At 34.1% G+C, this 26,148-nt stretch overlaps 1 protein-coding gene across 4 annotated transcripts in view; it reads left to right on the forward strand.

Moving 5' to 3' along the window:
• LOC112679521 (protein couch potato-like) overlaps positions 1-26,148 on the forward strand; it is a 46,560-nt gene that overhangs the window by 9,658 nt on the left and 10,754 nt on the right. For all 4 annotated transcript variants that reach the window (XR_003148221.1, XM_025549361.1, XM_025549360.1 and 1 more), the window contains exon 2: positions 23,617-23,694. Coding sequence is in view for 3 of the 4 variants with exons in the window: in XM_025549361.1 (XP_025405146.1) it covers positions 23,617-23,694 (78 nt within the window). In the remaining variant the exon portion in view is untranslated. The remainder of the gene's footprint in view (positions 1-23,616; positions 23,695-26,148) is intronic.

Here is a 26,148-nt window from a genome sequence, read left to right on the forward strand (position 1 = left end):
TTTAAAGCTTTCGCAGATTGGTATATTAATAATTCCTTTCTCGGATTTATCCATGTCTTCAGTAATGTATTAACATTTCCAAATCCATTTCAGTTCTCATTTTTTAAAAGTTTACAATATTGTAGTATTGTAAATGTATACAGACAATATAGACATGCAGTATACGATTAATCAACACACTAAAAAAAATATCGGATATATCCGGAAAAAAAATTATTATACATTGATTATTCTATTTTTTAAGAATATCCCGCAAAAATTATTTTATGAATCTTATAAAATTATAAGTGATGTGTAATACTTAATAAAATTACATCTCTTTATGATAACAATGTGTATCTTGTGTAGAGTTGCACGTAATAAGATAATTCTAATTCTATAAAAGAATCATTGCGTATTTTGTTTGGTATAATGATTATTATGATTTCCTCTAAATTGCATTATATTATACTACCACAATAGATGTTACTTTGATTGCCTGTGCAACATACGATTTTTATTGTGATCACAACAAATCGTTTCCCGTATCACATGCTCATACGTTCTATAATTTTATCAAATGAAATACAAATAACGTAATCGGTATTCGGTGCACAGTACAATACATGTAATAAAGTATAATATATTGTAAAAAAAAAATCTTACCGTATTACGATATTATCGTAAAACTGTAAGGTTTTTTGTTTTAGATCTAATTAATTCTAATTCATATTATTATAATAATAATAGTTACCATATTTTACTTTACAATTCATTGAATATTGGGCCGTTTTTAGTTTTTATTTTTCTATCTTAATACGCGTACGAGATATAGCGTTATCATAACTAAATATTTTGATAGTACACGCACGGAATGAAATACGTCTGTTCTGTCGTCGTCGTATTCTTGACAATGCAGTCCCATTATCTATTTTATTACTACACGAACGTAAATAAATTGTGCACACACAGATAAATCATGTATATATGTGTATATATAATTATATATAAATGATATAATTATATTTATATACATAATGATTAATTTTCGCTTAAGGATTACACGATAGTATGCTCTATTAATTTTAAAGTTTTCGTCTGTTAGTAGTAAGCACACGTGTACGGTAAACATGGTAACACGCTCAACCAAAGTATTTCGGAAAAACTCAAAATAAAAGAGGTCAGCGGCTCGTCGTCGTCTAAGCGGTTCCCACGACAACAACGACGATGATTCTAATTTCTTTGTTGACCTTGGGTGGCGCAGTGAAACTTAAGTATAGATAAAAATACCTATTGTCGGTTAAGTTGAAAAAATTGTTAAAATAACTATTATATACTATCTATATATGTGTGCGTGTGTGTGTGTGTGTGCCGTTAATGGTGATGACGACAGTATCGACGAAGGCAGCATAACAGCTGGTAGACGACATGTGTGTGTGTTCGAAAGAGAGACCTACGGAGCACCTGGTCTTTGAAGGCACGTGCCAGACGACGCTATTATACATACTTAATATTTTTTTCAACATCAAATACGCACGCATGCGTTTCCTTTCTTTCCTTTTCTACAATCCTGTGAGGCAATTCGAAACCGTACGACCGATATACCTACCTAAAATGTGGTCAAAGTGAACCTATTGATTTATATCTCCTGAGGGTGATGGTACACGTCACCTCCCCCGCTGATCCGTTTCTGTTGACTGTTATTATTATATCGATTTCGTCGGACAAGGGGCGCGTGCTGCAAAAATATGAAAATACATGAAATGCACGCGCGCGCGCGCGCACGTATGTGTGTGTGTGTGTGTTTCTATGTGTTTGTATATTATCACAGATTAATTGTCAGGATTTCAAAATCCCGTACAAAACAAACGCAGAGTTTCGGCAGTATTTTTTTCTTTTTCATCTTTTTTTTTCCTTTCGTCTTAATCACACCGTCATCTATTAAACTATCATTAGTGTTCCGGAACACGAGCGCGATCGTCATCATTGTTAGGCCGTTGACCGAGGTTGTATAATATATAATAATATTATACGAATTAAAGAATTGGAATAATAATTACGTCTAACCTGTTCGTCACTTGGTGCAAAACTACTATGTAGTCATCATGTTATTACACGTCCTACTGACGTTTGTAATTAATTTCTTTCCCGTATTGCGGAGGCGAACTGTTCGCGTACTCATTTTCATGTCCATGTGTAGTTCATAGATTATATTGCAACAAAAATTGTTTTAATAATAATTAATAGTGCATTGCAATTTACACGTAGAGCGCACGTGTATCTAAATCTATCATAATTCGTTAAACGAAACGCGAAATTCATCTCCATTTGTTCTTTATGTACTGTAGAATTTTCTCGTTCAAGGCGATTTCGATTCCAGCATTTAAAATGCGACAATGGTAACAGTTTCGTGAGAAATCCCCCACAGGCGTTAAGCAATTTTTCGCACGGTGTTGGTGTTTAACCTATAACCTTTCCGTGCGATTTAGTCCTTGATTTTTTTCATAAATTCTATAGATTTTCTTACGGCGTCGATTATTCCGAACTGTATCGATTCCACCTAGTCGGTAGTAGTTAGTACGCGGACCGCGGCGATTTTCGCCACGGATTGAGACTTACTTCATGATTATCGAACTGTACGCAATATCGTCGACAAACCTCATAAAAGAAAAGATCATATTAATGTTATACATATACCGTTATAGACCGTGCAGGGGCTAACAAAACGTGGCCGACCCGGTGATTTTTTTATTGAGCCCAAAGGTCATGCACATATACACTGACGGGCGGCCACGAACCGAGCAATTTGGTCCAATTAAACGAAATAACTAACCCGGTCGTCATCGGACTGTTTGTTCGGTTGGAATATTTTAACTTTTATTCCAAGCTCCGTTTTTTTTTCCCCGTTCTAAACATATACCCGTGTCGCATTTTTAAAACAGAAACACGCTCCGTGGTGATGTGTACTACGGAAAAAACGGTCGATTGTTGGAAGCATAGACGTGAGATGGTTTCCCGATGACGGTGTCATAAGTTTTTAACGACACCACGTACTATTTTAGTAACGATAATTCAACCAAGTACTTACGTAAATGTACTTGTGTATGTATATACTTGCCGCACCGTATACGGTCGTGAAATGCCTTCTGTTGTGCGAGACCACGAAAAGAAAATAACAAAATAACGTGGGGGGCTCTAAGAGGAAGCAGAAGACGTTCGTTTTAAACCGACCGACAACAGCGCAGCAACAATAACATTATTCCACCGAGAATCGCGCGCGCGAGCGAGAACGTATCTTCTACCTACCTACACTCGTAACCGTGTACGCGACGCACGGTCGAGCGCAGCCAACGGGCACGACTTCCTCGCCGATGCGTCTCGAAGACAAAGAATCTTTTTCTTTTTTTTTTTGTTGACGGGGACCACGTCAACGTTTATTCGTCATTATCGTTCCTCCGTTCATCTCCGGTTCACCACGTGTACATAGCGCTGTGCGCATTTACCGCGTTGCGTGTACGCGCTCGGCGTATATATACGTGCTGCGTTTTTATTTCATTCCGTTTTTCCTTTTCCCGTGTCGTACCGTGCACGTGTATACCGCCGAATGTGTATTACGTTTAATGCGCGCCGGAGTCGAGCTCTCGCCCACGACAAATCGACCGGCAGTCGTCGGATGAGAAGTCGATGCTGTTCAGCAACACAGCGGTAAAATACGCGTTCGGAACGATATCGACGTCGTCGCAACGACAAGCTGCGTTACAGCAGAGCAAACCGTTCGAACGCCGACGTTTTCAATTATTCACACCGTTTTCGAATATTATTCAAACCGCAGCGGTGTTCGCCGATCGCACCGATCGTCATTAATACGGTTCTCACCATTTATCGAAAGAACAAACCTTTATCGCCGTACACAAATCAAACGCTATTCGATCAAGTTTTTGTTTGTTGTGCACTTGAAAACGAACGACGTTTTTGATCGCATGAAATATGTGTGTACCGCAAAGATCGGGTTGATATTTTTTCCTATACAATAATAATACGTTTAATCGTTCCGTCGATATCCATCCGAGAAGGATACCTCCCTAAGAGGAAACATGTTTCACGTTTGAACTGTTCAATCTGATAGACGATGAATACGTTTTTTATCTTTCAGAATACAATGATGTTTATATCAATTGACGAACACTTCCTACCCACTCGTTCGAGTTATAAACAAGCTCATTGTATAGTTCCGCTATTTGCAATGCAACGTCTACGTGTTATGTACCACTCGATGGTTTATTATTATTCTTATCACAACTACAATTATTATTATTATTACTATATAACATCACAACATTATTAAACTGACGATACGGAATTCCTAAGCTGTTGACTGTTACCACTACTTGTTCATCACCAGTATGATATAGTATACCACAATTACAGTGAACAAACCTTAGTCCGATTATTGAGACTACATTGCTGTTTCGTTATTTTTGTTTACAAAAGGATTGTTCTGAAATAGAAAAAAAAAACTGTACGATCTAATCTTATGACCTATGTCACCTTCGTGCGCTACATTTATCAGTCAATGATCATGTGCTGTATGTTCGCTAAAGCCGAGAGCTTTGTTTTAAAAACTGTTACATTTTTACACAACGCTTTTATCGCGTTTTCCGCCAACCGTTCGCCGTTGTTCAAACTTCTTCGGGTTAAGATAAAATGCTACGCGTCGCGTGATACTTCAACCGCCGAATCGAACGTGCACTGTTACGCCGGTGCTTAAACGTTCATGCTATCCAAACTACTTACGCGTGTTGCGCGAAGAGACAATCGAGGAATAAAAAACTATCGGATCCGATATTGTACAACGACTCACCTCTGTACCGTCGTCGAAGTTGCAGTGAAAAATGTTTGCCGGACGGATTTTTTTTTTTGGAATTTTTTTTTTTTCCTCTACGCATTCGTTGACTGTCACGGTGTACGACTGTCGTTCAGTGGCACGAAAATACGTGCGGGGGGCAGGTGAAAGTGTCTAAGGCCGAAGGGGGGGCAGGTGGTTGGATTGGTTTTCGGAAGATACGGGAGCGGAGAAGGAAGAAAACACAAGGAGGGAAAAAAAAACGCAGGTGCCGTCTCCACCTTGACCACGCGCCACCGCCGCCGGGAAACACGCGTTCGCCTGCAACCATCCGGACCGGTGTGCCGCGAGCGCAGTAATCCGACAAAAACCGTTACCCGTCGCCGCCGCCCGATAATAACACACGCAGCGGCACAACTTTGCGCACGTTCCGTACGTGTATTTTCATACGAGCGCACCACAACCAACATAAAACTCGTGTACGGTAGCTTATCGAATAATTTATAGTGTTTTAAACGACGGCGGATGCGGGCAGCGAACATCAAATGTTAATTGTGTTTTTTTTGTGTTTTCCGTTCTTTTTTTTTTATTTACGCGTTGCTTTCGATTTACGAAATATTTCGGTCCGTTTTCGTTTTCACTCCGCTGTCCACCGATCGCGTGTACAAGTACTATAATACAATAATACCATAGACCGGGATTTCTTTTGTGATTTTTTTTTTAAATGTATTTCATACTTTTTTCTCATACGTCCGCCCGTCCAACTGTAAATTTATATATATATATATATATATATATATATATATATATATATACCGATGTACTTACACGTGTACACGCGCGCGCGCGCGCGCACACACACACATAAATGTATATAAGCATTATTATTATTCTAGTTTCGACCGACTTCCGGTCGGGAAAAAACCTGCATAATTATAATGTACATCAAAAAACAAAATTATTACTCGGTGTGAAAATGCCGGTATTAGCTAAATTTTTAGTTGCCACCAAAATCGTTCTCAATATCACTAACATTCATCGGAAAACTTATCTTACCCTAAACTACCTATTCGTGCAACTCAAAGTTTACGTTTCGAATAATAAGTACTTAATATTATTATTGTCCAATCGATGTATTTCTATCGTCGAATAATCCGCCATTAAGCATTACCTACAATTTCTTGAAGAGGTTCATGTAAAAACTTATTTGATAATTCGAAAATATTCTTGTACGTGAGAATACGCATGTATTTCTACACGGAACCTGATTGTTTTCCATTAGTTAACCAATGATGAGCGAATATTGAAATTCTCCTTAGTGAGTTGATTTGAGAAAACTAAATTTACTTTAAGCAATTAAGCGTTCAAAAGTATTTTTTTTCGTTTTAAATTACTTTTTACCATTGTAAAAGTTAACTAATAGATTTTTTTTCGTTTCAATATCTATTCCATAACTTTCTTTAGCTATTAACACTCTTATACTCTTCTTCCAGGTATAAATAATATTAATGTTCATCAATATTTGTTCTTAAGTTCTTACACGCTTTCTTGAAATAATTTAATTTGGTTCCACGAAAATAAAATATTCTCTCGAAAATTTCTGTTTTTTCTATTTTAAATATATTATTTTTATATTTAAAATGTAAGTGAATTAATGTAAGTGAATCATATTTCAAACAGTTATTATCCTAATCGAATGACTGTATAAAAACTGTTTTTTAATAAAAGCCTTATGCGGAAAAATAAAACTGGCGAGTTCAATTGTTGCAACAATAACGCGTTGCCATAGAATAACAAAAATAATGGTTCAGATTTTTAAATAACAGCATGATTAGGTTTGACTGTATTTAAAAAAAGCCTGGTTTAATTGTTAGAAAATTCGCTTATGTGTGAATAGTAAATAACCTGTGATTAATTGAAACATTTTTATTGTAAAGTCACCGCCCAGTTTTATTGTTACGCGCATTTCGATGGTAACCAAATAATAAACGAAAATTATCTAATACGTATTCGAAATCGTAATTACGTGTATCGATTTTTTTTTTCGGCCGCGCACTATTTGTTCCATAAATATCGATCTATTATTGGGTTTTACGTAATATTGTGAATGAATTACGATTTCTAAATCAATCAGATTATACAATTAGCCGCCCAAAGTATTAGCTTTAACCTAATGCTGAATTTCGAATGTATTCTTATACATCATAATATGCACTACATCATTTTTGTCTTATACAAACCAACATCCGTCACTTGAACGCATCATACAGAAAAATAACTTGCCGCATACAACAAGTGCATGTTATTATATACCATTGTCATGTTATGTTCGTATCTCTCGTTTAGGTTGCAATATTATTCATAACAAAAATATCACAGAAATAAACCATTCGGTGTAGAAATACATTTACTACTCCATCAAAGTTCTCATAAAATCCAATTGAATCAAGTTTGATCTCACTTCTAACTCCATTCATTTTTCCATTGAGTATTTAAACTTCATTATATTTCTTTTTATTTAATTTATTTTTAATTTTTCACTATATTTAACGATGTGTATTCGATCGTCAGTGCTTTGCCTCTGATATAAAAAAATAAATGTTTTAAATGTGAATGAAAATTAGCAGCGCAACCACTGAAAGTAACCCTATTTTGCAAATTAGTTTGACGTTGGTCGCAAAAAAAGGTCGTTTATATATAGTATATATATATTCCTTTTTTATGGTTTTATACGATTATTTTATTTTTATGTGCATTGAAATTTTTCCAAATCGATCATGAATTGATACAAGATTTTCAACTTAAATATTATTTTAGTTCTTCATAACTGTTTATATGTCTGCCGGTTAAGTTTTAGCGTACAGCTTTTTAGTATTTCCATAAATATTTTATTTGTATTTTTACAATAGTTTATTATTATACTAATAATGAATAGAGTACACCGCATTGAGATCGCAATACGATTTATTATTACATTTTACTACGAATTTGTATTCGTGCAACATCACAGCTAAATGATTTAAATAAAGAAAGATCAATACCTCATCGAAAGTGGGGTCGAACAAGATGTTCTAGTATAATTATTTCCATTAATATGGTATCTTATGGAATATACCGTTGTATTTCTATTTGAACGTTCAGGCCCAATCCTGTTCAAACGTTGTTGTTTACCGATACGGTGTTCGCCGAGAGTATTGTTCAACTCGTTCCAATTTATTGGCAAAAGATACGATTGTTTTGGCCCGGAGCGTGCACGAACGGGGTTTGCTCGTGGACGTCGTCGATAAAACGAACGCACATAAAACGCAATGCCCTAAGCATTGTGTTTCCACCGCCTCTGCACGGTGGTGACGCAACTCAGTAGTACTGCCCCACAGCTACTGGCCGCTGCTGCCGTTGTACAACAGCGCACGGTCTCGGTGGCGCAATACTCTCCGTGCAACGAGAGAGGCACTCGGCCCCGAGACGACGCGAAAACTCGCGGTAGGGGTGCGCGCGGTGGACATAAAAAAAAAACGGGCGACCGCGGGTGCGCCAGGGACGAGCGGAATACGCGCGGCGGCGGCTAGTGACGGGGCCGGCGGAAACCACGCGTTAAAAGTTTTTGAGTCGAGAAATTCGGCGGCGGACACCGTTTCAGCGGTGCTCGCGGAACAGATGGCGCGCGTGTTGGACGCAACGCCGTTTAGGTTTTGCCTCGAAAGTTTCGGTCGACCGCGCAGATGCCGCCGTCGTAATTATGTCTCGTAAAATTGCCGCGCGCGCTGGTTATTTTTTTTCCGGCGCGTTTTCTACCGTTGCGCACGGCAAACGCGCGAACGTTCGGGCCCGTCGTCCGCGTGTCGTTTTTGCACGCTTTCGCGGCCCGTGCTCGTTCAACCGCGATTATCGCGCATCCGCTCGTTTCGCAACTCGAATGACACTCCGCTTCCGCCGGAACGCATTACCGACTACAAACCGTCGTGAATACGCTCGCCGTTATTTGACATCAACCGTGTCGCGGCACTGTAATCGGAATGCCCGTCCACGTAGTGCACTACCGTGTTTCAACGGGAGGTCATCTAGTGATAGCACCTCCCTCCCCCTGTGAAATGTTTAAGGGCCGGACAAAATGTTTACGGCGATCCTGAATAAAAACGAAACGGTTTTTTCGCATTATCGACGGATAAACATTGTTTATAGCATTTAGTAGCATTTCTGCTTAAGAGTATTTTGTTTTACACGATTTCGATTCGCAACGGGATATTCATACCACCAACCGGTCTTATGAAATACAAATTTCTATAACTTTATTTAGGTAGTCGAAACTCCGTTTTTATTTTGGATTTTATATTAATTACAAATATCGTGTACTGAAATGGGGGAAATGATTTGCGAGTGCATTGAGCGGCTTTTGAATAATTGAAGACGCTTGTTTTCAGTTTTGCACATTAGAGATAAGAGGCGACAAATTCTTAAATTCCACCCCGACGATGTGTTCGTGGACCGCTATTTTTAATACGATTTTGTATCCCTGTAGGTGTACCGACGTCATTGTTGCACGTTTTCCAATGCATTGCAAATATTATATTTATACCTACGCGTTCGCGCGTGGACCGTTTGACGGTCGGCTATAGTTGGTGGCTGGGCCCTATGACACGAGTACCTGCGTTTGCTTCGACCAAAATCGAAACGATAACCCTATCGCATCGGATATTTGTATAAAATCGCGCAAGTAGTCGGTAATTTTTGTCCGCTCGTATTTTCAAAAATATGATTTACCCGTTTCACGGTTACCGGACGGTTAATTTTCGATTGTATTTTTTTTTCGCTATCGCGTTCTATTGCGTTTTGTTACTTTTTTATCAAACGCGGTTACCAAAACTACTATATGTGTACTCTTTACACCATTACATTTAACATTTAGTACATTACAGTGTTATAATATCTACTCGTATGTTAATAATATCATGTTATAGGTATACACACAGTGACGGTGCTAGAGTTTGCGAGGCTCTGGGCAAAATAAATGTTGGGTCTTATAATTTATATTAATAAAATAAGAACCGCGGGGCCTTAATTATAATTTAAGGCGCGGGGCCCTGGGCAACTGCCCCTATTGCCCACTCCCTCGCGCCATCACTGTATACATATATGCCTCTCGACGATGAACGCGTTTGGTCAACTGCTACATATAATGTATTATAATAATATATAGTCGTGTTATTGGATAAGGATAAACGACAAGCGTATGATTTATTATATGACGTGGCGGTAGCGTGCACATTAAACAAGGATAAACAACGCTTCGACAAAATACCCTATTATATATTATTATAATATACCAGTGTTTCGTACATATCGCGATTCATATTTGTTTTGTCGTATAAATATCATTTTTATGTTCACCGTAATTAACGCGTTTGATAACGTGGTTAATAATAATAATTATTATTATTATCTATGTGAATTCATCGATTTTGTTAACATTTCCTTAAAATAATTTTTCGTTTTCTCTCGAAAGCCAAATATTTTACTGGGGTGTTATTTATTACTTTGTTATTTGTCTAACCTTTATTTCAGTCTTTATGCATGCGAGCTCACTGTTAAAACAACATTCTTTTCGACCTTTTTGGATAAAACGTTTTCAAGCAATAAAAAATAAAATTGTTATGAGTGCATCAGCAATATATAATGTATTATTAGAGTTATAAAGATTTCGCCTCAAAACCATATCACTATTTTTGTGATAAATATTATGTAGTTTGTGTAACACCACTGCAAACTATTTATTAATTTAAGAAAGCAAGTAATTAAGAATTTTAAATCAAAGTAACAATGTTTTTTATTAATTTTTACAGGGTTAAAGTTGTATAAATCTTGTACTTTCGATTCTCGTTATTTTGTCCGTAGTCAAGTATTACATCAGCAAGCAAAGTTACAATCATGCTCGGTAAATGATAATAAGTCATTAGAGTGTTAGAGTGAATACATACATTTTTTTTTGAATATTAGTACATCATTTTTATTTTTTTAATAAATAATTATTCGTATTCCCCTAACATCATTTGACCTAAACTTTAATAGTTAAATACTTGGTTGAAAAAAAAAATCAAAATAAATACATCAACCAAAATATATGACTCGTTTGTACGACGGACTGTATTATGATTTAGTGACTTAATTATATATTATATTGCAGTTTACATTTTTCACCCACGAATAGAAGAATAATTGTAAAATTATATTATTAGAAAACTACATAATTTTCTTAACGGCAATATAATTTACTCTTAATACAATAAATTTTGTTTAAAAATAAAAATTGATTGAAAAAATCTAGTCAAATCAAGGAAAAAAACGCCTCCAGTCGAAACTTTATCAGAAAAATTTATAACAAAACAGATGCCTAAGTAATACTACAATGATAAAGTTTCTTCTTTTATCTTGTTCATACGTAGGTTTTTGGAGGCTAATTGATTTTTTTATTATTATTATTATTATTAATATTTTACTATATTTTGGTGGTATCTTTCTCCACCCTATTTATACTGTGCATTTTGTATATTAAATGTTATTACCACCAGGGTTATACTATTATATTTTGTATGATGAACACGCCATTTCGATATTCAAGTCGATTACTTCCCCTTTTTGTAGGGTAGAACTAAAACACATTTTCTGACACACGCGACATTTCGTGCCCAAATCGTTTCCCCTGAGGCTCTTTCCTCAACCACCTCACTCCACCACACCACTATGTTGATCCGACTCCTAAGACATTTCACCCGTACGGGTTGCGATTGAATAAAATTAAATTTTTTTCTCTATTTTTTTTCGTTTTTTACTTATGACTGTGTAATAAAAATTTAAGGTTTCAATTTATATATTTCTTTTTATATAATATGTAATCTTGGTCATTTAAAATATATGCAAATAACATTTCATGTTTTGTTCACGTTAAGCTTTTGCTACTATGATTTTATATTTTAAACATCACCTTCTACACCTTCCCTCATTCAATAGATATAAGTGTAACAAAATAAAATGCAATTATTTATTACTTGTTTTTCGTATTTGGTGATTGTTTTTTAATATTAATGTAATAATAAAATATTCATACCTTATGCTCTATTGTAATTTCTCTATTTTCTTCTTTATATCTCTATCGATGTGATACGAAGCAATTTAGAAAATAAAGTAATCCATGCGTGATAGTATAAAATTAATTGCGACTGTTAAAAATCTTTAATAGAAATAAACTACTATGTAGTATTTTGTATTTAACGTCTGCCATTTAGTTTAAGATTTTCTTTAAAATAAACTCTTTATTTTCACTTATGTCTTACTGTCTTAAAATAATTGTATGTACTGTAAATGTGCATTTCTTAGTTTTAAAAATTATATTTTCAAAAGGAAATTTCAGTAGATTCTAGATTACACGCATTCATAACTGATTAACTGATAAAAGAAAAGTTGTTATTTTGGTCATCTCAACTATGACGGACTGAGTCTTTTAAGTATTTTTTTTAAAATTTTGACGAATGTCATTTTTCTAAAACCATATTATTGTACCATTACAACTGTAAAAATAATCAATATAAACTAATTCGTATACAATAATGCAACAAATAATTTAAATTGCAGTTTTAGTTTAGAATTTTTTTTTTTTCAAATTAACATAAATGTAATATAATTATTTTTTAATTTGACTAAATATAAAATTTAACATTTATGGATTTTTTCGAGACAAATCTATGTGTATGCATGTTCAAAACCATTTTAAGTGCAATAAATTGACAATAATTATATCTATGAACTTTTTTTTATGTTATGTATTACCACATAACTCAAATGATTTTCTGTATTTGTATTTTGTGTCCCTCTGAAGTTTTAGTACCGAAACTCTGGCGCAGCTGTTATTTTGGCTCCGAACCAATGAAGAACTGTGGCGCCAATCGTAAAGCACAAGGGACATGGTGGTAGTATGGCATATATGGGGTGAAAGCGCGCGGAGGAGTAGAAAGTTTATGGGCTGAGTAAAAATATTGATGTTCAGATTTCAGTAAGGGAGAGTCTAGGAATTATAGTCATTTTAGTGATATTCTATAACTGAAAGCACATTACTCACCACAAAAAATGTATCATTTATAATTTTTTTCGTTGATTCACTCGGGAAAAAATAAAGATGACAAAAATTATTTTAAAACTTATAATAAAACAAAAAAAAAAATTATTACATCAAAAAGACGATTTTAAAGAAAAAAAACAATTTTGAAGAAATGTCAAATTAGTTTTTAGAATGCTTTTACTATTAAATTTATAATATTTATTTCAGTGGTATCTTATTTAATAATTATTATTTAATTATTAAATATAATATAATAATTATTATTTTATTATTATTCTTATTATTTAATAAATGATGAATTTTCAAATGAACAACAAAATTAATAGTTTTTATTTTTATTAAAAAGTCATATTACATATGAATAAATAAAATAAAATATCTATTTTGAAATTTTTTTTTTCGCGATTTTTTTAACAACAATTAAATTAACAATACTTCCAACAGTTTCAATTCAGTAATTTTGATTTAGTTTTCTGTATACCATTAACTTAAAGCAAATTGTAAGGAAAAACAACAAATATTTTAGTGTATTTATTAAACTTGTTTGTTTTATAATAGAGTCATCGTTCACGTTTTAAACCTGTGTCGTTAGCATGTCTTAGCAAATTAACAAAGCACGTTATTCACGAAGAAAAAATATAATACATAAGACCTCTTAAAATTTTTTATAACCAAACACTGTTTATGAAAAATATCATTATTTATGGGTTTATTATTTCTAACGGCAAACATCTTATAAACGCAAACAATAATTAACTTTAGGTTTTTTTTTTTTAATATAAATTATCGTACATTTCTGTCAAACATCCAAGTATAAAGTATAAGCACACCGTCCTATACATACATTGTCGATGGTGCACACTAATTAAACATGGTTGGTTTGGTTTAATGATATGGAAAAGACAAGAGAATATTATATTTAAAAAATATTATAAAATCTCCAGTATAGTTTCTAGTGTTTTGAACTATTTTATAAAGCACTTTTTTTTTCGATTTGTTGTTGCATTTATCGTTCTCGTGATGTAAACTAAAATATTCATTGCCAATGATAAACATCATAAATAATAATATTTTGTTTACAATATACGTTTGCATATGCATGCGTATCCACTAACCTTTTGTGAACTTTTAATCTCTTAGACTCATTCATTTTTGGACTATTCATTGAAAAATGATGACGTGCATATCACACTTTACAGCTACACTGTTGCGATGTTACTGTTCAAGTTGAGAACCTAATAATTACAAAGTATGATGTTTTACATGTAAAAACAAAATTAATATTATATCAAGAAATGGTATACTTACCACATCTTCTGGTTACCATGGTAACCTATATGGCGTATTTACTTTCTTCGAAGAAAGCAGTAAAATCAGTCTGCGTAGATAATCATTGATGGCGCCAAAAAGCTCGTTTCCGCATTTTTAAGGGATTCGAAATCATTAAGCTAATATACTATATGTCATACCCTCCCCACTCTACTAAGTGAGCCTCACCCTTTCGATGGAAACCAATTTCCCGTGTGTACCACGCCCTTTTCCTGGTCGCCCCATTCCTTTCACATTCGTATCAGACATTTGCCCGAATTGCCATTTGTATACATTTTCAATATGAACGTACAATAGAATTTATATTAAAAAAAAAAAACTATGTAATCTAGGTTAACGTTGAATAATTGACTTCAAACAGAGCTCAAAGCAGGGAGAGGTGTTGGGGAACGTTTGAATGTTTAATGGTTGAAGGAGTGGTAAAATAGACGATTGGACATGACATCCATTGCATAAATGATTCAAAGTAAAAACTTAAAGGTTTGAAATAATGATTGACCACCTATAAAAAAAAGTATTACTTGATTTGATCAATATTTTCTACAAATTATATAACGTGGATTTAACATAATTTCATTTTCTTAGAATTTCAACAACACATTTACCGATATTGTATACATTTATCAATGTATTGAATTCGATTCACGCTAGCATATGTTACAATGCACTGTTAGTAGATAAAAAAAAAAATATGAGTTCATCGAACACGCTGTTAAATTTATGACATTTGGCAAAATAATAATCCTGTGGAGGAGAGAAATATTTGATTGTTAGTTTTTAATTTAACTCAGATTTTACCGTGGTTTTTTTCGCAGAATTTGTGATTACCAACCATACCTACTATTTTGTTTTTGTTAATGAAATTCATTAAAATGTTACTGACGATAATTAATTGATATAATATGAGTATAATATACATTTTTTTATTATAATTTTTTTTTTAGTTTACCAAGTTTACTTAAAATACATCTTTTGTTGCAAAACCAAATTCCATAACATTGTTTAAAAATATTCTTTGAACCTGTACTAGATTTTCTTGACTTATTTAGTTTTAAAATGAAAAAAAAATATATTTTTACTATTTTAACGAGGAGGTAAAATAAAACTTACATAACCATTTAACCACACAAAAAATGATCAGTATTGACGTACAAAGTTTTTTTATTGTTTACATTTTTTTTAAGAGCCATTTGCAGTAAATAATTATAGCTCGACTACCACCTAAAAATCAAAAGCTTAATACATTATCGTTTAAACTTTTTTAAGTAAAAATAATAAAAAATGCGAACAATTAAATTTTTTTTTATATTTACGGAAAATATTTTTATATCATTACTATGGAGTAAAAATAGAGGGAATAAAATATTACATAAATAAAATGTATGTTGATAGATTTAAATGAGGATTGTATTTAAAATAAAATAAAAACTTTGTTGACCCCATTACCAATACTTTTTTCATTCATAATATAGATACTGCAACTTGATGGTCTAAAAAAAGTAAAAAAGGTCTTAAAAAAGTAACGACCAAGGGAGGAATAGCAGGTTAGATGAAAATTATTGTGGTGAGTAAAACCTACACATCGATATTTGTCATACAATTTCCTGTGAAAATTCTATTATGTAGTATACTAATTATTTATTTAAGCACTACGATTGAATATCTATAATACGATTTTTGGGCAAATAAAAGTAACTACTAAATTTATTGGTACCTTTTAAACTGGTCTTGAAATAATCAAATGACCTTTCACAATTCAAAAAATGAAAAATTAATTATAATTTCATTATTTTTATTGGTAGCTTACTCATTACTTATATTTTGTACGATCATTGCCGTATACGTCCAAACATAATCAAATTATTGGTTTTATTAATTATTTGTACATATAAAACTGTTCTATTTTTCTAAACGGAATAGTAATATGATGATATCGAATGGATTCCCGTTCGAAAACGCAAAATATGATCGTAATGGTGGAATACTAATTTTGATGAAATGTTTGTCGATCACCGCCAGTTATAAATTAAAAATGTACACAAAATTCGATATTTTTTCGACAACATTTTACAAGGAATCATCATTATATTTTTTCGTCGTATCCCCTAGCAACCCAACGATCAAAACATTACACCTATTATCTTGACAACTCGATTTGAAGGAAAGAAAAAATATCGAGAACTTCGATGTATTGAATGTATTGGACCTATGTGAAATCTCAAGTACTTTTTTTTTTTTTAAACGTCTACTTATCAAAATTTCGTAGTACTCATTATATAATATCATAATAATTGTTTAGACATTGTTATAAATAAAAATGGCGCGAATTCGCAAACTCCGTGAACTGTCTGTCGAAATTATATTCTAAAATGTTAATTTACCTTGTATCTAATAGGTTCGCTTGGACCTATTTACGTACTTTTAGGAACATGTACGACGCTTAGTAGTCATCTTTAGGTAACTTGTCACATAACATATATTATAAATCCATTATGTCACGGATTTGCTGTTTCGAGTTTGTCTACGCTCCAGTACACATGCGTATTACTAACAAAATACCACGCATAATATAATTATAATGGATTTTGTGCTTACGTTCTGTCTGATGATCAACGGAACTCTCTCGTTCGATATAATCGAGACCTTACGCATCAACTTTCGGTTGAATGTGTATAGAATTATGTTTGTTTGGAAGCGGGGGTTGCTAACGGACAGAAAATGACTGTCCAAATACTTCCGAATTTTTTAGACCATTCGATGACGGCGGTTTAGGCGAGTTAAGTGTAACGTTAGCATTAAAAACCTGTCAGTTTGTCAGTTCATCATTGGAAAAGTTACTATAAACGTCCAAGAAGACGTATACGCACTCCTTTTTCAATTATATTATTATTATTATAACTCTTTATTTCGAAATTATTTATTCTGAATGGGTTGCGTTTGTTTTGACCTAAGGTTGCCAAGCGACTGACTACTACTATACACAGTGTACAATCAATACATTTTAAAGAAAAAAAAACATTTTTTGCTCATATTACCTGTACTTTTTAAGTTTTTTAAGTTATGTATGAAAATAATGACCTAGCCTTAAGCATTTATTATTTATCCATTATTATCTATTCGAGCAAAATATATAGGTATGCATTTATGGCAGTTCAAAAGTATAGTTCCGAATCTACTTCAATTTTATATACTCATTGTATATTTCAGAAGCCAAAAAAGTTGTACTTTTCGTTACTGATTATTGAAGCCACTGAACGGTAGTTAATTTAATCGAATCCTACTATGAAAATGAACAACAGTTCAATACATCTGATAACATTCTGGTATTTTTATAATGAGTTTTGATTTTTCAAAACTTAAATCATTAAATATAGCGACAATTGTTCTAAATATTCAAGTGTATTATTTCTACTTAATAATTGCTTAGACATTTGTTATGTCCAATTTTACGACATTTTGTTCTGATATAACTACCAATGACAAAAAAAAAAAAAAGTAAAATAACTCAATATTCTTTATAACTATGTACTCAGTATTCGAACTTATACTTTTTGTTATACTATATGAACCATAAATCATGAATTAAAATCATTTATATATTTTATAATGTAGATGTACTGATTTTAGAGTAATGTCACTAAACCATTTTCGAGTTGAGACTCGTGTGTAGATTATTGTTTACCGAGACTCGAGGGTGCATATTCTAGAGAAATGTTACAGTTATTACATACAAGTGTGTTTGAGTTTACGTGGGCATGATCGTAAATGACCAAGAAACTTTATGATTTCCGGGGAACCTTATGTAGTTAATCTAATTTTACCCTCACCTACGGTGAATCCAAATTACACGTTTTGATGATCGCGGTTGGGGTAGATGCGTGCAATGTTAGGGTGACGTACACGAAAGGAACAGATTGAGAGGAAGGAAAAGTGTATACAGCGATGTCTTAACTATTTATTACCACGTTTAAATAATAATATCGCGCAATGCACACACAACACACTCACACACATACAACAGAGTGTAGTTGAAGATGACAAGATGTGGTGCAAAGAGAGAAAAGAGGATAGCACCAAGTACACTACTACTATTACTACTACTACTACTACTACTAATACTACTACTACTACTACTACGCGAGTACTGCGTGAGTATAAACATACATACAACATACATACTCTTACACACTACCCCGCAGATACATACAAATACATATACGTGCACGTGTGCAAATACGCACACACAATAAACAAGGCACGCGGCCTCGCTATTGATCCAACCCCCGGGTCACGGCCACCACTACACCCCTAGCCTTGCGACCGAGTCCACTGAACTCTGTTACCACCGTTGCAAACGCACACTTGGCGCCTCCCGGTCCCCGGAAACGTCTCGAATCTGACGCCGCCGTTCCTACACACCTGTACAATAATAACCGTAATGTACGGACTTGGTCGGGATAAAATTAATTTATTGATAACGGTATTAGAGTATTTCTCTTAACCGGCACGATAAATTATTACCGTAATGTAATGGTGCTTCCCGTATAAGCCGATGTCGCGTTTCGAATTCGTCGGAGCGATTCCGAAAGTCACCGTCTCGTAACAATAACCATCCGTCGCCGTACTCACGCTATTCCAAAAGTCACCACAATAGGGCCGCGCCGTGACAAATTGCCCTCAAACGTGTTCGCGATCGGCGCTCGCTGGTACGACGGGTGAAGTCCTCGCCCTCCCCCCTCTACTAACCCCATCCAATTCCATCACGACTTGTTCCTCGTGCACGCGCGTCAAAGGTTTTATGTTTAATAATGTCCCAGTTTTTTTTTCGTCCACTGCACACGCTGTAACGTATTACTACCACCATTACGGTTATTGCCGCTATGCGCGTTGTACACAACAAAGAACCCATTCGGATTATCAGTACATTTTTAATGTTATATAGACGATATACGTGTTACGACCGTGTAACGTTTTTGCGTTTGGTCCGTCTTGTACTCGTGTGCTTAAGAAACCCTTTTGCACGTGTACCAAATACGGTTTGTTAACGCTTAAAATATACGCGAAACTGATTGATCTTATTATTATCTCTACTGCGGTGTCGATTGATCCGGCTAAACGTTTTCCCTTGCGTGCCGATGTGAATAAACGCAAATTATTCAAAATTAAACACTGCGTACTTAGTAAAAATAGTACCGATGAAAATAATCATTTCTTAAACGTATCTGTGAAAACTTCTGTCATTTTTTATATAAACTATTGTTTCCACGGTTATATTATAACGTCCGTAAATAATGGTAGTTATATCCGTTTAACGTATGTATAATCAGTATAATGTACTTCAATTGATCAGTCGACGATGGGCTAATGTTTATTTTCATGATGTGTTTAATAACGTTTGTTCATAGTTAAATTTTAATTAAAACTAAAAAATATCATCGGCCATAAGGATTATAACATCTTGAACAATATTATCGCGAGTAATCGAACACAACTAAGAATAAGTAAAATATAAACGTGATATATTTTGCTCGTTTTTGCTGAGGCTAGGTGTTATTAATTAGTTTTAGTTTATTTGATTACATTCCCAATCTTCTTTTTAGTGATTTGATTACTGTAATTTATCTAAGAATATAAAAGAAAATGTATGATAGAAAATCTATTCTTCCAGTATTGTTTTTTTATGAATTTGGATAAATTAGTGTATTTATGCTTATCACAATTCTTACTTATTTTTTTTTATTGGTTTACGGTCGTTGAGACCATACCGCCAAACAAATTTCTCTCCATCTATCTCTATCTTCTGCCGTTACTATCCATGGTATCCCTGGTTCAATGCTTCTAATTTTTACTTATATAATTACTATTAATACGGAACTAAACGAAAATTTTTCTGAAAGGGTAAAGCACAAGTATAAATGGGCGCAACGAAATAGATGCAAGAGGATGCACTTGCACCCCTTGAATTAAAAAAAAAATAATAATAAAATTTCAAATTATAGGATAGAGGCTATTACAATTTGAAGTATTTAACTTAAATAATTCCTTACAAGTCAGCGTATATACTATGCATGGTGCCCTCCCCCTTGAAAAAATTCCTGGCGATGCCTATGCAAATATATAATATTATCATGTAAAATAATTATATACAATTATAAAATACATTACCAATTCCAGGATTTTTTTATTTATAATCAGTATACAAATATCCAGTAAACGTTTTAGGAAAATTATTTTTAATGAGGCAGCATGTATAGAATAAATTATTTTATTATAATGCGAAGATAAATTCAGTATACACAGCATTCTTTGCAACGAGTGTCTGGTTTTTATTTTGTATGTCGTTTTCCCACTTGTCGCGAAGGGTTTGTATTACTACCTACAGCAATCGTTGAAGAGTGATACAGTTTTTATTCCCTTTGTGTGCGCATTTTCCAACACCAATGATGATACTTGGCCTCGAATATGCACTCGTTTTACTTTATTTTCGCTGCCGCCGCTGACATCCTGCCAATCGACTCCTCGAAATTTATTATTACGTGAAATTCTAAAGACATCATATACACCCAATGTATATGCATTATACGTATTTCATTATTTATTCGTTATACTTAGTGATGAGCACGGTACTTTCGTCAGAAGACTTTTGCCATCGGCAAATCACCGCCCACGACCGTGCTTCCGTGAAAAAAATAGTGAAGAGAGACACGACTTAAAATAAATATCATTATTACTTTTCATAAACCCCTTTTCCGAAGTATATCCACGTGTAAGCCGAACATTATCATCACATATTAGAATATTTATTTCGATGTTTTCCTAAAGGTCTACTGGCTTAACCCAACAATCATCCTACTTTCATTCCATTCATTTGCATTCGCGTGAATTATTCGTGCTTGAAGTTAATTTTCGCTCGTGTACGTAAATAAATATTGTTGTAGCTTGTACGGTGGTACCGATCGGTTCCCTGTGCCCTGACCAACATTAGTTTTCGTCGATCAGTAGTCGGTTAATAATCCGCGGTCTGGTCGATTTTCGCGTATCGAAACTCGAGACCGGTAGGAGAAGATGACCGTTGTCGTGCAGAAGAAACCTATTAGTTACACCGATGACCCGATCGAAAGCAAGTCCATAAATGTACTACATACGCGCGCGTGGACAGTATCATAAGTACTATTAAGTGTACATCGTATAGTGTGTATAATTTACTCGGGGTGCACGTAACATGGTTACTTGTACTGGTGCTGCTAACGTACAAGAGGCGCTCTCGTTCGAGTCTCGAGTCACTCGTTCGCCAAACTCAACAAACTTCAATTACATCGAAACAATACGCAGTGATGCGCGCGCGCGGCCTGTACTGCCTAAAATATTCCGGATATGAATGTTACGAACGCGTTCGACCCGGAAAGGAGACCCGCAGAGTTTTATTACTCGTAGTAAATTTTCTCCGGGAAATTGCTCGTGAATCATTTATTCGGTCGGGCCCCGGCAACGAGTTTGTAAACATTAATAAAGAGTGTTATCGACTCGCGGGGGCCGGTAGTGTTGATAACGTCGTTACCATGGACACGGCACCCGTTTCCCCGTCGTCGCTTCCCGCCGATGCCCTTGCCAGTGCTCGACGTCACCACCACCGCCGTCGCCGTAGTCAATTTTTAGTAGCTTACCTTTGCGTGCTGTTTGTTCGACGTGTATACTGTACGTATACGTTGTGTAAGTTTTCCCGTCCCCTTCTCGAGAACCGTTCACAGGCATGTGCGCGCGCGTTAACGTTGTCAATACGACGCAATTACCATGTTTTACCGATCAGAAAAAAAAAACGAAACGAATACAACCGAAAACGGTTCGAAATCGTTATACGATTCCTCTAACGGCCAATCTTCCCGGACGCTAAACCATAACCAATCGGTTTTTGCGACATCGCTAAACACACCGTAACTTAATTTTTACTTACGCATAGTACGTATGCGTGCATGTGTGTCATATCGTATTACGTATTATTTCCTTTTACGCGTTCATCGCGTACATCCGTAATCATTTATGTTTGCTTTTATTTACTTTTGTGTTCTTTTCGCATCGCTGTTAACCGTTCACGTTCAACGGAAAACTATTTTATTCCCATGACAATTTTAAAACCATACCATGCTTCTTCTTCTATTTTATTCGATATCCTAACATATATTACAACGGTTTGTAAAATAAAATAATTATTACCAACAATGTTAATAACGATTCACAGACCAGCTTACCATTTTTACCTCGTTACGTTCATTTTCTTCAGTATAACTTGTGTGTTTTTTTCAGAAAACATTTTTGATTCGTTCGAGAATTGAATATTTTACACCGATCTCTGTGCAACTCGATTTCCATATTTATTTGTATATAGTTTATTTTAAGTAAGTTTTCCCGTCTCAACTACGATCCTCCGTTTATATGTATCGACTAGTTACTTCCCTGCCTAGTATTTAAATCTCCCCAGGGCCTCTTCGTTTTTCTTCTTTCCAATGGCTCTTAAAAATCTCCATGCCCTCGGAGAGGTACTTCACTACTACCATGTATGTATATAAACACACACACGTGCGCATATGAAGGGAATGTATTTCATGTATTTCTATTATTATTTTTATGTATAAATTACTCCCCCTGTCAAGTGTTTCTCTGTCTCGTCAGACCTTTCAGAGGATCAAAAAGTCACGACTCTATCCCGTGCTTCACTGGTGTGACACGGTGATGACCTTTAAAAAACAAAGAGAACCGAAAGCACCAGTCGGAGGGTTTTTCTTTTGTTTTCTGAACGCACTTTTTATACAGAATAAATTCTGCACGTATAAAAACAAAAATATAAAACATTCAACTGCAAAAGTTATAATATTCACTAGTCATACACTGTATTATTATATTAATACGTCTGTTGGTAAATGTACGAACATAATATTTTTATTTTTTGGCAAATGTAGTCTCATTCACTTAATTGACATTTTTTTCACGAGGTCTAATATATATATATATTTGTATATAGCAAATCGTTGAAATAAAAAATTAGGTATATTTTATTATTGATATCCTTACCCCTCTGTATTGCATGTACAATTGTGTGCGTGCGTGTGTGTATAATTGTATTTTGTGTGAGCTCCCGGAAAACTCAACTTGTGTTTAACTTAATGGAAAAACGCTGCCGGGAAAACAAGAAATTACAATTGTCACGCACATCGATGTGGACACGCAAGGGCGGTTCCTCGATGGATTTTTAAATATGAAGGGAGCCGAATTTCTCGATGAAAATTTAGCTCGCCATATTATATAACGTTTTATCATTGTTTGAATCTAATCAATTTGATTTTTTTTTCTTTTTTCGCAGGTGAGAACATTATTCGTCAGTGGTCTACCAATGGACGCCAAGCCTCGAGAACTTTACCTGCTGTTTCGAGCATATGAGGTAATGAAAAAAATTATTAGTTTTACGTTACTTAAGCCATAGGCTAGGTTAGGTTGATAACCGTTTAATGTAATTTGCAATGACCGTTGAGATCGTTATACGCGGCAATTAATTTATAAGTACATGCGATATTCTAGTGCTTGTAGAATGGTGACTGTCTCAGTTGGGTTATTATATCGTTGGAAATTTGTATCGACTACCATCACCACAGTGTAATTCAACGCTCGACTAGTGACTGCTAAGAAACAACAAGAGATAGTAATCAAAAAAAACTGTTTATTTTTCATACGTTTTACTTTATATACTCACGTCTTGCATAACACTCTATTACATTATAATAATATTATATTCGTGTGACTCAGTTAGGATTCGATGTGGAGCATTGCAAAATACGTTACTTTATTCTTTACTTAAATATAAAGATAGTCCCGTAATGAAAGCACGTAGCAATGTGGCCGCGATATTAGTAACGAAATATTATTAAAAGCCAGGATAGAAAGAAATAAGGAAATAGGGAAGAGTGAAGAACGCATATTAAAATGCAAAACTTACCTTAAGGTTGAATACAAGAAGAAAGAGAGAGAGCGCAATAATAATCGATACAAATTATAATATATTAATTATAATCATAATAAACTGTAGACTCACTGTGTGGCTTGAAAATTGAAGGAAGGATAACAAACACCAAATCTAAAGTGTTTATTCGTGTGAAACACTTCTTAACCGTAGTAATTGATGTAAATCCCATAGGGTAAGATACTTAATTATTATGGAAAAAATATGCTGGCTTACAAGAATAAATTATGTCGTTCACTAGTCTTAATAATAATTTTGTATGTCTGAGTAAAACCGAGAAGACAACAAAATTGTTTTCACAAAATTGTATAGTTCACTACTTAGTTAAATTTTCGCGAATCGAATGAAGCGTTTATATGATGACAAGGATTAGATTTTTGTTTGATGTTCATTGAAATGTTTTCCGGTTCCGTAGAAAACGCTCACGCTCGTTTAAAAAATGGAAATCTTCATTAATTCAATCAAAATGTCCTTTGATAAAAAATAAATAAATTTATTATTTAGTTGTGGCTGGTAATATAATCACGTTTACCTTATAATAATAATCTCGAAAATACATTTCAACAACGTTTGTTCTGAGAAGTAAGAGTACAACACACAAGGCCGGATTAAAATAATTTTGGGCCCGGGACCAAACAATTTTAGGGGCCTACATTAATAAATAATAACTAGAGCTAGGATTTACATGTTTTTTTCCTCAAGTCCTAATTTATTGATTTTCAGAATGTTCACAATTTGGCATATTTTCGATTAAATAAAACCATTTTTTTTTTGTTTTTGCATAATTTTATATATTTTGAACATAATGAGTATAATTTTATATTTATAGATTTTCCAGATCTTGTTAATTTTGTAAATTTTTAAACTTAAATTTTCAAATTTTTATAATATTCCTAAACGTTTATTTTTTGAATCGTTGTAAATATACTACATATATAATCTTATCTTGATCGGAGGGCTGATGTAATTATTCACGCATTATTTAACAACGTACTGATTAGCGGTCAGCACGGGCCAAAAATATTAGACCCGGCCCAGTCCGGATTTTCTGCTGACGTATAACGCTCGTTTCATAGCCACGCGTATCGTCCGCGACATTTTTGAATTATGCTATATAAGTTCATACGCGTAAGGGCTGACAAGGACTCGATGGGGTTTTGCGATTGGCGTGTGTAAACTTAAATAATGTAAGTTTAAAAACGCCACATATGAATATTTAACTGTGAAACAGGCCTAAAGCCTTAAAAATATTTTTCAAAGGCAAGTTCGGCCCTTAGGAATGTTTTATCACCCAAATTTAATTTTTGTACAAGTTTTTTATGTTCTGAAAAAGCCTGAACCGGATCGTATTAGATTTAAAAATTTTATAAGCTCGACCCGGGGTCCTTGTCTCGTTTAAAAAAAGCCCAGCTTGGCTTGGATTTAAATTTTAAGAGCCCGACCCATACAGGTATCTAGTAATTATATTGTGAGATAGCACAAAAATATTTCATATTATTAGTACGACTTATAAACTATATTTTAACTATATTAACTAATATTTAATGTAATAATAACAATTTATGATAAATAATAATTCTATAAATAATAAAAATTTGTTTTTGCATATTTTTGCATATTTTGTTAAATAAAACGCATATTATACAATTTTTTTTTGCATATAAATCCTAGCCCTAGTAATAACTAAATAGGTAGGTATATGTTTTATAATCAAAAACCGTTTTATAGCTACATCTTAAATACCTAGCAATAATATTTCAACCGTCGTAAATTCGTAATCATAATCGACGGTATTCACTGTACTCGAAGTATTCCTATAAATTCTTCCTTACCGTTATCATGCTGCCAAAAAATAGACGATATTGTCGATATTATAAT

The sequence above is a fragment of the Sipha flava genome, unplaced genomic scaffold (genome assembly GCF_003268045.1).
Source record: "Sipha flava isolate LNK unplaced genomic scaffold, YSA_version1 164_pilon_pilon, whole genome shotgun sequence".
Taxonomy (NCBI): domain Eukaryota; kingdom Metazoa; phylum Arthropoda; class Insecta; order Hemiptera; family Aphididae; genus Sipha; species Sipha flava.